Here is a 14,226-nt window from a genome sequence, read left to right as displayed (position 1 = left end):
GGCTTGCCAGCCTATCCTAGCTGCGCGGCGGATTCAGCTCTGAATCCAATGGCTTTCCCATAGTAAAAAAAAAGGCGCTAATGAAATGACGACCTGAATCCATTGCACCCCAACGGATTCAGGTCACCCATAGGTTTTCATCGCTAAAATGCATTTCAAGTAGATGCATCGATTCATTACATCGAGGGAAGCTTATATCTGGCTTGCCAGCCTTCGAAAATCATTTTTGCGGCATTGCGACTGGTTTGAAGTTTGAGTCAATTGATCAATTGAAGTTAACAGACCGGGATCCAGCAGGCCACATTAGTCATCAGACACAGCCAAGGTTCAGCAGGCGACTACTAAACGCACAACCGGCTGTGCAATAAGACCGCACAACCGGCTGTGCGATTAGACTGCTGATGTAATCAACAACGATGTGAGGCTATCACCACTTGACCAAGTAAATCAACCTTCCTTCAATAAATGAAGCTATTCAAAGCTTCTGCAAGCTGCAGGCCTGTTCAGCTACAGTTCCTGATGCTTGAATACATCTATTATCACAACCTAGACCGTGAATAATAGGTGTCAGCCCTCAATGTGATACACTGCAGCTAGAAGGATAGTGATGCAGTTTATGTTATATCTATCTGATCAATTGTTGCTAATGAGCTGTGATAGTATGCAAAATAGCTGTTTATTGAGCAATTGAGTAACTGAATCAGTAATGCCTTTTGAATATATATATCTCGGCTTTATAGCTTCTTTCTCTCCCTCTCTTTTCATATCAATCTAACAACTTGACTACTTCACGAAGCTCAACATGAACAACCAACGGCCTGTATTTACTATTGCTGAGGATGCTACTGCTATCCAAGCAAGAGCTCAGCAAGTAAACCCTTTTGTGCTTCAACCTTTGCAGCAAAATACGATTCATACGCTTCAAAATCGGCTTCCAATTAACTACTCTCGTGAAGGCTATAACCTGTATCCTGTTCAGCAATGGCGAGATGCGCATACTAATGCAAATGGCCCTCAAAATCTTCGTCAGCTGTATGCTCAAGACCCTTCAGCTCGCCAATGGGTGGCTCAGATAAGTCACATTCCTCAAGGTCAACCGGCTCAAGCAACTGTACAGCCTTGGGGCTATGAGGTATCAGGAAATTGGCATCTCGGATACATGAAAAACATGTATCAAGGTCAACAGCAACGCCCGGCTGCTGCACAGTTACCGACGTGGTCATACAACGGGCTGCAGCAAATGGATGCTAACTACTACAATACCAATTTTGCAGTCAGTGGCTATCAATGGCCTACAGCTACAATTGGTATGAATCATTTTGAGCCCCAGCTTCAAGGTATACAGCAGTCAGGGCTTCATATTTCGAATATATCTCGCAACGGCTATGCGGATTGGACTTGGCAAGGAAGAGGTGTTGCAGGTACGGTCCCGGTGACAAATTGGCAGCCACGGCCGAATCAATCAAACTCTTGAAATAGAGGTTTTTGCCACCATTGAGTTTTGCCGCTATGCTAGTTAAATAGAGAAAAAAAGAGCTTTCTATTGATATGTCATTGAGTCTAATTTACCGTTATTTACCTATTCAATTGCATTCGTAATGCAACCGGCGGAGTGTGTTTTGTCGGTGCCGGGTAGGTCCGGATCCACAACCACCGGCTCCGTGGAATACACTTCATAACTTATTGAAAAAGATTAAGTATCAACATAATAATAATACAAGCTATATAGTCGTAGATACAGGTTTTTTTTTCTTTTCGCTCTTTCGAATGGTATGTATCAATTGCGCTCTTTAATGCAAATAATTAATCTAGTCAGGTGCATTCGATTGATTGTACAATGCCTCCCGTGACTGAAAATCCACAGCTGCTTCCTCCCAATACGAATTCAGATTCCTATTCCTATCATACAGTGGTTTTGCCGCCTCTTTCTCATATGCCCTCTCTTCCTCTTCCTTATCCCAATCTAGATAAGCAGCTATCTCTTCATCGGTCCAATCCCTCAGCTTTAAGCCGTTCCTACGCTTGACGTGCCTACCCATCCGGCTATCTGATAACACATATGCTTTCTCGGCCTTGTTGTAGCGAGCACGAAGTCCCTTGGCCTTTCGATATAGCTTATCGGTTTGGCGGTGCGGTGGTTGCTCTCTATACCACTCTTCTCGAGCTGCTTTGTAGCGGCTATAGATGACACGCCCGTCGTCATGCATCAATGGAGTAACCTGCCGAGGCGGCGGCGAGGGAGGAGGTATAGGAGGGACCCTGTTGAGGAAGGCGAAGATATCTGTATCGTTCGTTGCTCTACCTGTGTTGTTGTCGTACGAGTTGTGGTATATACAACCGTCTGACCCGGTGACTGAGGGACGGGTTGCTGTACGGTAGGCTCAACCGAGGGGACGACTTCCGGAACAGAGGGAAGCTGAGAAGATGACTCCTTGAGATAGTCATGTCGTGAGGGACACATCTTGGAATTCCTCTTATGCCCCTCTTGACCACAGCCAGTACACTTTGGTGGTGCCCTTCCTTGTAGCTCCTTCTCGACAACCTCAAATCTCGAGGGCTCGCGCCGTATGCTTGATTCAGCCTGTGATGACTTTGCTGCAAGTCGATCAAACTGCTTAGCCGGCTCTAGTATGACAAGAGGGATTTCTGGCCGCCGGATCTGATAGTGACGGGCAAAGTGATGCAGTTGCAGAGGCTTTCGTAACCTGATAAGTGCCCGGATGGTATGACTACACGGAAGACCTAGGGTCTTCGTGAATATCCCCGTGCAAGGGGAGACTTCCTTCTGCAAGAGCTTCACTTGCTTGTTGACTTCCCGCAAAGCCTGACTTGATATCCAAGTACGGACAACAGACCATATACCTCCAACAAGATCTGCTGGGGGTCGACTGTGTTCATCGGTCTGCATTTGGTCTAGTTGATCGCATTGGGTCTCGATCACAAGGGTCATCTTCATCCAGGCTTCAAAAGATCAACAGATGCACTATCAATCTCATTTTTGATCAATTGATGGATACCCTCAACCCGGGAAGTTGCAGTCTGACCGTAATGACGATATTGATTAGTCCATGCCTTGATAAACTTATGCTTATATGGGGTTATCCAGGCCTCCAAGATGTAGCCGACTTCACGAGAGTGATCAAGGGCATACTTTTCCTTGAAATCATCAAGCTTCTCATAGTAGATAGTCTGCGTTGGTGCATACATGACCTCACGAAAGGCAGCATAGAATGCCCCCAATCTTCATGCCTCTGCAGGTTATCATGATCTCGAAGGAAGGCAGGTGAACAATATGCCTTAACAGCCCGATCAATATGCCAAACGCACAACAAGGCAGGGATATCAGGGAAGCAATCTGAAGAGGCCAATGCATTCATACAAGCAAGGCTTCTATCTGTAACTATCACAGAAGGAAGGTCGATTTGATGAAGGTTGAAGATATGCCTTAGCCACATGAGTGCCCAGGCGTAATCATGTTCAGCCTCGCCGGTCAAGAAGGCAAATGCAATACAGAAGCTCTTGCCGCAACAGTCAACACCAATGATATCAAGAAGTGGCATCTTGTATCGATTAGACCGATAGGTGCAGTCCATGATGAGCACTTCTGGATAGGTCTTGAGGTACTGAATAGACCGAGGGTGCGCAAAGAACACGGCCTTCACTCTGCCGGTATCGTCATCACGCTGTATCCGGCTCCAGAAGCCTCGGTCTTGAAGCTGTTGAGCGAGGGCCTGCATACAGGATTGGCCTTCCATAAGCTGTTGCTTACTTCGAGCGATAGCATTATATAGATCCTTCTGCTTGATGACAGTCTGCCGGCTGCTATCACGCATGAGGTTTGTGATCTGCCTTGGCATAATACCACGCCGGATCAGTCGCCGGATCTCTATAAGCTCCTCCTCAGAGAGCTTCCGGTGCTCTGGATGCGCTCTGCCGTCGCCTCGACTCCTTGGATGATTATGAGAAGCATATTGAGGACCCTCACGATGCCTCACAGCCCAATTAGCACCATCAAGACTCTCTTTTGCCATCACCGAGAACTGACAGCCTGTGCGGCGAGCACCTGTACGGCGTTTACGATCTTCCTCCTTCATGGTGGTGATACGACCTGCACCGCGGTCACAGGTGAAATGCACCCAAGTCCTTCCATTGGGAGTCTTTCCTGACCGGCCCGTCACGAAGGCATATCCTCTACTCTTTGCCCAGCTGTTAATAGCCTCACGGGCTGCTTCACGGCTTTCATATTGATCTTCAGGTGGAAGAGCATCAGCAGGGAAGCTCTCATCAAGCATTGGATCGATAGTCTCAATAGTAGCGGCCTCGAGCCACTTCCTCTCCTCCTCAGAGAGACCCCCTTCACCAACAGGCTCAGGATACCACTCAGGTTCAGGACTGGGGAAAAAATGGCGTTCATTCTGTGAGGGGGGAAATGACGCCGAAAAAGTCGTACAGAAGAGGTCATATGAATCCATTTTCACGATAGATAGATAAATAACTTCAATTGAGGTCTAATTGGCCCATTGGGCATCAAGAAAGCTGTTGTTGTGTTGTTGTTGATCCCTTCGTGCATCGCGTGTCTTGTTGTTGATTACATCAGCAGTCTAATCGCACAGCCGGTTGTGCGGTCTTATTGCACAGCCGGTTGTGCGTTTAGTAGTCGCCGTGGATATGGATGCTGACTAATAACTTCGATGTGGAATAGGTAGAAATGGATCCATTATGGAAATGAATCCATATTGTGGAATTTGTGGAATGAAACCTACTTTGTCCAACAATGGTAATTAGTGGGCTGCATCCAGGTCTTAGTCGTCGACGTTTTTGTCACTCGTCCATTAGAATCCTATCTAGCGACCCGATCAAACCGGCACGCAACCAACTCCGTAGTGTCTGATAAAGCCCAATTGTACTGGCATCTAGCCTATTGCGGCTCTTAGTAACCATATAGCCAGTGGTCGAGAATAGCCTCTCATACTCGGCTGACATTAGTGGCACAGTAAGCAGATCCAAGGCCATTCTAGATAACCGGGGGTATTTAAGCCGCCTTATGTGCCAGTATTCGTAGGGATCTGTGACAGAAGCATCAGCATCCTCGATATTACGCTGCCACTGCTCGTATTCATCAAGATCCAGACCGCCAACCGAGGACCTAGGGGATTGAGCTGGGGATTGAATTGGCGACTCGGTAACAGAAATCCCTCCAGCCGTCAGTCCTCGCTTCTTTGTGCGCCACGCTGTGAACTTGTTTCTTGAGGTCTTCAGCCGCTTATTGGCAGGCAACTCAATCTCTGGGTCATCAACCTCCAGGTCCCTATACTCTCTCACCCAGAGATCCTAGACCATCTCCTTCGCCTTGGTAATCCACAACTGTCTTTCGTCGTCGTCTCCCCACAAATCGTTAAACAGTGCCCACCGGTAGGCAGGATGAAGAACTGCGGCGCCATAGACCAGGGGGCTGTCGTTCAGATGCTCGTAGTATTTGTTCAATTTGAACCAGCCCAGGTTAATATTAACAGCGAGATAATGGCCGTCCGGAAAATTGGCAACTGCTCTTTTCGCGGTTTCAAGGGTTTCAAGAAGAAATTCGTACGCATAAACAAGATCCCAGCTTGTTCCTGTACAAGTCAGCTGTTAAAATAAGAATCGGGCCGCTTTTGAGAAGTCTAAGGCTTACCAGACAGTGGAGGGTCGATCTCGTTTTCTTCGACCTTTCTCTGGTGTTTTCCCTGTCCATCACCCTCAAGGCCTCTCACAACCAGCTGGAAGTCAAGCAAAATGTCGTAAAGAGTCCCGAGCACATGCCAATCATCAGCTGTCATGCGATTCTCTTCCTTCAGGAAGAAGGGCAGCTTGGAACCCTTTTTGATGTGGCCAGCTCTCGTCAAGTTGACCTTCTCCCACTCGTTTAATGCTCTCTGGACAAAAGAATTATAAAATGGCCTCAAGGCGAGAGCGCGCTCAATCATCGAGAATTAAGAAAGCCACCGGGTAGCATTGTCGACCACAACTCCAACTGGACGGTGTTTCTTGAGCTGAGCGTCATCAGAGAGTTGGCTCTCGACAGCTTGTACCTTCTTGAGCATATCGGTCCACGTGTCCGATCTGCTCACCTCCTAGGTCTTCGTGAGTATAACAAATAAAGCAGGTGACTCAGCCACATACAACAGCAAAGTTATGCCATTTTCCAACAGAGCCTCGCCTCCTCCAGACTTCATGCTCCTTCGCTGCCGTGTGAAGTCCTTCGAAGACCTCTTTCTCGAAAGCATCCGGGTTCTTGCCATACAGCATCTGTTTCACTCCTATGTTGACAACGTGGCCAACGCAGCGAACTCATTGCTTCTCCCAGTCGAAACCAAATTCTAATCCAAGGTCCCCCATCGAGGTTTTATTGTTACCGGCATTATCCAGTGTGAAATATCCGAGTTTATCGCTGATCTCGTACTCCCGAATGATCTCGATAATTTGCCCGGCGATATTCTCGCCTATGTGCGGCTCCGTAAGCTCAGGCAGTCCGAGAACGCACTTCTGCGGCCGATTGTTTGAATCCCGAAACACACATGTGATGCCGTATAAGGCGTGTCGGTTACCAGACTTCCAGCCATCGTACTGGATATAGATCTATCCCGGACTCTTTCGCAAAGCATCCTTCACTCTTTCCATATTGTTAGTAAATTCTCGTTCTGCGATGGCATGCACGGTTACGTCAGTAATGTTAGCTTTTGTGATCTTAACAGATGGATTGAGGTAGTTGAAGATGTCTCGAAGATCTTGATCGTTAACGATCGAGAAGGATTGGTTAGAATTGACAATCCAGTTGACAAGTTTCTGCTGGTATACAGTTTTATCGAAACATTTGATCAAGGTATTGATCAAATCTTGTTCCTTCGGCTCCTTCGGGTTCAACTGTAGGATTGTTGCAATGGACTGATGTGCTTTCTCGGATGCCTTTGCAGGCTTTTGCCTCTTGCCTGTCGGATCCATTATGCCATTGTGGTCCGTGTACAGGTGACCCTCAGCGTTCTGCAACCCTTTGATGGCATAACTCTTTGGCCTCGGCCGCTTTTGCTTGATACAAAGGCAACACACCCATCGGCGTTCCCCCTTTTGGGCATGCTGGATATCGTAGCCGAACTGATATACCCATTGACGCACTTGGCCGTCTCTCTCCGTCAAGGTCCAGCCTTTGTAGAGCTGGAAGAGTCATTGATTATCTTCTTCTATACGTTCTGGAACGGGTGTGGTTGACTTGGTAGGATGAAGGGTGGCCATTTCGATTTGGGATAGTAAGGGCGTAAGTAATAGTAAACCGTCCTAGAATAGACTTGTTTGAACTTTGTGTACGGGTAAAACGGAGTGGAAAATTGTTGCTGTTGCGTTGTTATTGCCGATGGAAAGTACTTAGGGTATGCGCTATTTCATAAGGAAATCCAGGTATTTTCAAACCTTAGCTATATTTCCATTCCTTGCCACAGTTTCCACATGTGGAACATGTGGAAGGGATTCTGTGGCGTGTATATGGAAATGCTGAAGCCTACGTGGAATAGAATGGAATGGATATGGATCCACATTATAGATCCATATGTGGATTTTGTGGTATGGATTTGAACCCTGGCTATGTGTATTAGTCTTTGAAGGTCTTCCAGTGATTCTAGCTTGTAAGGTTGTTCGTGAGGTACTGAACTGCTTTGCAAGCTGGCGAATGCTTAATTTTTGGCTTTTGCGCTTGGCATTTATTGCAAAAATAACACGCGACTCAATATTGAGATCCGACATGATTGTGGTGGGAGTAATCGCGTGTTAAAGTTAAAGTGAATTAAATTGAGAAAGGTAGCCCGGCAGGTGATGTGGCCCGTTTAGTGATGAACTACGTTATGTATAGATTAAGTTCCATATGGGTTGAATTTTATATTCCATATTCCATAAGGTGCTGTATAGAGTATGGAGTATGGATAGAAAGCCTGCTATCGCACGCGTCTATGCGGGCATCTAATCTATCCAATGTGTATTCTATCGTCACATAGCATAGCATAGCTTCCGTCGATTCCCTACTCAGATATCTTCTTCTTGGCCCAGCGCAAGGCACCGGGAATGGCGGGGTCGTGCTCGACGTAATCGAGGCTACCAAAGATGCTCCAGAGCTGACCCAGGAAGTTACGGTCGTCGTGACAATAGTGGTCGCCGATAACGGGCTTGATGGCCTCAGTGGCCTCATCAGCCTTATAGAAAGGGATCTTACTATAATGGTATCAGATATGAAGTGATTGATGCTGATCAATTGAACTTACGGGAACAGGTGGTGAATGACATGCTTCTCAATGGCACCGTGGAAAATGTGCTTGCCAATAAAGCCGAACTCGCGGTCAACAGTAGCGAGAGCACCCTTAACGTAGGTCCAGCCTTCAGCGGTATAATGGGGGAGCTCAGTGTGATGGTGCTGGAGGTAAGTGATAGCGACTAATTTTGCATTAGTGATACTCGAGCGATCTAGCTTATCTTTAAACACTTACCGAGCCAGTGGTGGACCCAGAGGTAGGGAACGAGGTAGAGGTAGAAAACAGTAGAAACGCCAACCTTCTGGGAAGCAAAGTATAGAGCAGTTAGAGTGAGGCCGAGACCAATATCGCTGATGATGATAAAGGGAGCCTCGGCGGGACGGAAGACAGCGCTCATGGGATCGAAGTGGCTAACGCGGAGCCATTTGGCGAAAGTACTTTTAGGCTCCCATTGCTTACTGCCCTTACCAGCGCTGGCATTAAAGAAGGTATATACCTGCCATCCGAAGAGCTGGTGGAAGACGAGCTTGACGGCCTGGGCAATAGGGGTATCCTCGATCAGCTCAGCAACATCTATGCCAGCGATATAGAAGGATAGAGAAGCCTTAGGCTTAGAGCGGGGGACAAAGGCCATATCGAGGTCTATATGGCCAGTGAAACGGTGGTGACGGGAATGAGAGTACTTCCAGCTAAAATAGGGGACCATAAGGAATGAGTGGAGGAACCAGCCGGTTATGTTATTGAGCTTGCTATAGGTAAATAAAGCACCGTGGCCGCACTCATGACCGAGAATCCAGATTCCGGTGCAGAAAAGACCCTGGAGGAAGCCATAGGCCATCCAGGCGGCGATACGGAGGTATTGGTCCTTAATGCCGGGGATATAGGTAAGGGCAGCCCAGGCAAGGGTGCCGATAATAGCGAAGTCGCGGATGATATAGTAGTAGGAGGTGGTAAGTGAGGGTTGGAAGCAGTGCGCGGGGATGGCATCCTTGATGGTCTTGATGTCGGGGAATTGAGGTTGAGAAGTGGCCTCGTGAGTGACCTGAGGAGATAAGATGTTAGGCGAGTCGAGAAAAGGTTTGAGCTTAAGCGAATTGACTTGACTTACCTTGGGCAGGTCCTTCTTGGCCACAACTGTGGTGGCAATTCGCTGTCTGGTAGCCATTGTGCCTAGCGATTGGGGAGATTTGCAGAGTATATGACGAAACGTAGTAAGAGGAGAAGGAGGATGGAGTTATAAAGAAGAGTAAAGGAAGAAAAATCTCGGAACTCGTTTGCGCTCCCCAACAAAGATGTAAATATTACGCTACGGGCTACGGGCTACGTGCCACTGTACTGCTTACTCTCCTTTCCATATAAACCTTCATCTCAGGATAACCCCTCCGTCTTGACCTAATCGAGCAATACTTGTCAAGGAGGAGTATGTGAATATGAGACCTTGACTCGAACAGACTTGACCCAAGCAATGATGAGAGGCGAGGAGAGGCTCCACCCTTTTGGTTGTATTGGAACGCACTAAAAAAAGGAATGTTAATTAAGTATCGACAAAAAACAGTCTAATGATCATCATTTACCTATATTGTTCATTGTTGAAATAAAACGAATCTTTATAGTAAGCAGGCAATCTTTGACGTTGGATCTCTTACACTCACCCTATCGCATTCGTGCGTATTTAACAGTTCCCGATAGAAATACATGGTAGGTTTAACGAGGGAGGTCATCTTACAGACAAAACCGATAACTGGGGGGAAGCGAAGTGGGGCGTTTGCCAGACTGAGTCAACATCGTATACATAGCGTAAGCTGAAAAATAGCCTTTGTAGGATGACAATGATATGCCGTATCATATATAGCAGGTACCATTAAGAGGGTATAGGTAAGGTAACTTATCAATTAAACCAATAGGTACGTTGTGTCAAATGGCAATGTGTGTTTTTGGCAGTAGTCTCTATCACGGCCTGCCCAAAGTAGGCAAGTAGTAAAACACAGACTCTGTATGGAAATTCTTGTCTTACATCAGCTAAGACCACCTCGTATTCCTAATCGGGCATTATATAAGCGGCAATTGATATGTTATCGGCAACTTAATTTTGTATATTACATCATATTCATAAGCTAGTCTGCAACATGTCTTAAATAAAAGATGGGCCCTTGAATCTGCCGCCAGGGATAGCCATGGAGTAAAACGGAATATCCGATTGGACTGTCAGTGTAGATTCTAGACAAGACAGTGGACCACTGCTGACCGAAGCGCTCCGAGTCATAGCTTAACTATTAACGCCACTTCATACCTATTAACCTTAATAAAAAAGAGCTAAGGAGATATCTAGACATATGATCTCGTGTAAGAAGACGCTACTGTACTCTCTGCTGAGACAAACACCCAGCAAGTCTCCTTTCCGGCAATCCTTTCTTTGCTCGATGCAGTCATTAGGCGACGCCCAGAAGAATCTCACTCCCTTTTCGGCGCCGGGCTGACGCATGGGGAATCCTTAAATCCCTCCATTATGTCTAAGTTACAGCGGGCCCTCGGACAGCGGAGAATTTAGCGGAAACTCAGCGGCGACTGGGGAGGGTGAGGAGAAGCACTCTGAGATGGGTGTTGATGGACATTCAGAGAGAGCCTTACCTAAAATGGCATTCCCTGCGTCGTTTAGCAACTGACGAACTAATTTTAGTGGGGAATGAAAGGACGCTAGCATGACATGGGGCAGCCGATGAAGTAAATCTGGGGTAACTGACGAACTCCAGTTTGCTTATAAGAAGTGATGTAATCTCTGTAAAAACTGGTAAGCCTATGAAATTTTGACATAAGATTCTAATTAAATACTTATGACTAATTATTAGATTTGACTGTCAATTAAAAACACACCGTGCCACCCCTGCTTCAGCTTAATTAACACCCCAGATTGACTTGATCGCCGCCTTGGCCGATTGAACCGATTTTCTGCACCCTACACTCATCTGATCTGCCACAAGCCTAAATACCGATATATGACACAGCATGTCACGGGCTGAGTCCGGCGGTACGGGTGGACAGGGAACGCTTCGGGCGTAATAGGTTCTATTGCTACGGATAGGCACTGCAGGCAGGTCAGGCTCTATTAACAAGACGTAGCTCAAGGAGCTACGTTCAGGATCTGACTGGCGGTCTAACTAAGGTTACGGCGATAACGCTATCGCCACGTGATCTGATCCACTTGTGGCTCTAGGGTAGGTTGGTCTGACTTCGAGCTGTGACAGTGCCCCCCTCTTTAGCATCGAGCTCTGCCGAGACGGGCTACTGTGGTCCGGGCTTGTCAGGGTATCTCCTGTGGAAGTTCGCCACGATCTCTGCAGCATTCCCCACGTAAGCAGCAGGGACTTCTGTTGGGTCTGCATATCCGGCCCATTTCACAGTATACTTCAGCCTGGGGCGGCCTCCTCGGCCTCGTCTGTCCCATCGGGAATCCACAATGTCTTCAACCTCCCACTCTTCCACTCCTTCGGCTTCTACTGGCGGTGGCGGGTCTACGTTCTGACCGGGCAGCGGATTGGTGGCAGCTGGCTTTAGCAGGCTCGTGTGAAACACGGGGTGTATCTTCATGCTGGCGGGCAGTTCCAGTCGATAGGCGTACGGGGAGATGACCTTGCCGATCTTCAACGGGCCGATGTTCTTCCAGTCTAGTTTCTTCTGTGGCCTAAGGGTCTTGATATTCCTGGCGTCTAGCCACACTGGAGTCCCCTACTTGGTATCGTCGGGCAGGTCGTCTGTGTCGGTTCGCTTGGGCTTCGTAACGGGCTTGTGCGGCAATGCTTTCTGATCTCAGGTGCTCTAGGATGTCGTTCATCGTCTTTGCGAACTGTTCTGCGTCTCTAGTGGCTGGGGTTCCTCTGACTGTAATCGTGGGTTCAAAGCCCATTCGCGGGTGGAATCCATAGTTTGCAAAGAACGGAGATACGCCGGTGGTTTCGGATTTCAGGGAGTTCGCTGCGAACTCGGCCAGGGGGAGCCATCGGTTCCAGTCGTCCTGTAGGTATGACACGTAGGCTCGCAGGTACTGTTCCAACACAGCGTTCAGGCGTTCAGTCTGTCCGTCGGTCTCAGGGTGGTAAGCGGTGGATAGTAGCGAGCTGATCGACAGTTGTTTGGTGAGCTTCTGCCAGAACTCCGCTACGAACTGGGGTCCCCGGTCCGATACTATAGTCTGTGGGAGCCCATGTAGCTTCCACACTTCCTTCAGGTAGTAATGGGCTGCGTCTTCGGCATCGCAGGTTCCTTTGCATGCGATGATATGTCTCATCTTGGTCAGGCGGCAGGCTATAATCAGGATGGCGTCATTTCCTTCGCTGGGCGGCAGATGTGTGATAAAATCCATTGACACATGTTGCCAGGCTCGTTCGGGGATAGGCAAGGGTTTCAGCACACCTTGCTTCGCTTCTCGGGCTGGGTTGGCTCTTCGACACGTATGGCAGTTCTTAACCCATTGTTCGATGTAGGCCAACATTCCGGGCCAGTAGTAATCCCGGGAAAGCAGGTCATAAGTGCGGGCACGACCTGGGTGTCCTGCTATAGGGTGTTCGTGGCAGGCTTTCAGCAGGGCGGTCTTGAGGGCGTCGTGGCTCGGGATATAGATGCGGTCCCGGTACAACAGTCGTTCCTGGACGATCTTGCACTCTGCAAGCGTAATCTTCGGGTGTCGCGGTGCGTCGGTCCTGAGGGCTTGTAGTATCGACTGCAGGTCTTCATCGGTCTGGTATCCTTCGTTCAGCAAGCGGTCGATCTCTTCTGGTAGCTCTATTGAGAGTGACGGCTCCTCGGGTGTTGGTGCGGGTTGGTTCTGTTGTAGTGGGTGGCGGATGCGGGCTCTCTGGACTCGTAGCGGCGGAAGTTGCCAGTTCTCTTTCTTTAGTACCACCTGGCTTTGGTGCGCTAAGCGCTCATCCCCCTCTTTAGGGAGGTCTTCTGACCTCCTGGTCAGGGCATCGGGTTTAACTCCCTGTTTCCCAGGTCGATATGTGATCTGGAAATTAAATCGGGACAGGAACTCAGACCAGCGGGCTTGTCGTCGGTTAAGTAACTTCGTCGTCGTGAAGTACTCCAGGTTCTTGTGATCCGTGATCACTTTTATCGGTGAGGGTGCCCCCTCCAGTTCGGGTCTCCATTCTTCGAAGCAGCGAATAATGGCCATGAGTTCCTTATCGTAGATCTCGTAGTTGCATTCCGTGGACGTATGCTTCTTGGAGAAGAAGGCTACCGGGTGCAGCCTTCCGTCATCGTCGTATTGCGACAGCACACCGGCGGATACATAGTCAGAGGCGTCTGTCTCCAGGATTACGTCCTTCGTCCAATCGAAGGGGCGTAAGATCGGTGCTGATGTGAAGGCTCCCTTCAAGTCTCGGAAAGCCTTTTCGCAGGTTTCGTCCCAGACGAACGGTACGTCTTTCTTTGTCAGGTGGTTCAACGGGGCTGTAAGCTTAGAGAAGTCACGGATGAACCTCCTGTAGAAGTTCGCAAATCCTGTGAAAGCTTGTACATCGGTCAGGCAGGTCGGGGTTTGCCAGTTCTTAACAGTTTCGATCTTTGCAGGGTCCATTCGGATGCCGTCTCGTCCCACGATAAGGCCTAGGAACTTGGTTTCCGTAACCATGAATTCGCATTTGGCTGGGTTTGCGAATAACCCGGCAGCTCTTAGTTTTTCAAGCACCATCTTTAATTGCTCGACGTGCTCTTCTCGGGTCCGGCTATAGATCAGGATATCGTCCAGGTAGGCAGTGCAGAATATATCCAGGTATTCCCTCAGCGCGTCATTAATGTACCGCTGGAAGGTCGCGGGGGCTCCTGTTAGGCCGAAGGGCATAACCAGTGACTCATACAGTCCGAATCGGGTGCGGAATGCTGTCAGATACTCCTGACCTTCCTTGATGCGCAGATTATTGAAGGCCGACACGATGTCAATACGGGAGAAGTATTTCAT

General features: G+C 48.4%; 2 protein-coding genes across 2 annotated transcripts; one reads left to right on the top strand and one right to left on the bottom strand.

The window, feature by feature from the left end:
• Nucleotides 1-802: 802 nt before the first annotated feature.
• Nucleotides 803-1,474, top strand: FPOAC1_013654 (uncharacterized protein; the record flags this gene model as incomplete). Its single annotated transcript, XM_044857995.1, has 1 exon — nt 803-1,474. One exon carries the CDS (start codon nt 803-805, stop codon nt 1,472-1,474), a length of 672 nt encoding a protein of 223 aa, XP_044700819.1.
• A 6,568-nt stretch (nt 1,475-8,042) lies between these two features.
• Nucleotides 8,043-9,435, bottom strand: FPOAC1_013653 (uncharacterized protein; the record flags this gene model as incomplete). Its single annotated transcript, XM_044857994.1, has 4 exons — nt 8,043-8,232; nt 8,283-8,451; nt 8,505-9,312; nt 9,379-9,435. 4 exons carry the CDS (start codon nt 9,433-9,435, stop codon nt 8,043-8,045), a joined length of 1,224 nt encoding a protein of 407 aa, XP_044700818.1.
• Nucleotides 9,436-14,226: the final 4,791 nt, after the last annotated feature.

This window comes from Fusarium poae (assembly GCF_019609905.1).
Source record: "Fusarium poae strain DAOMC 252244 chromosome Unknown contig_3, whole genome shotgun sequence".
NCBI lineage: Eukaryota > Fungi > Ascomycota > Sordariomycetes > Hypocreales > Nectriaceae > Fusarium > Fusarium poae.
Note: the sequence above shows the minus strand (reverse complement) of the source record. Positions and strands in the feature narration are given on the sequence as shown.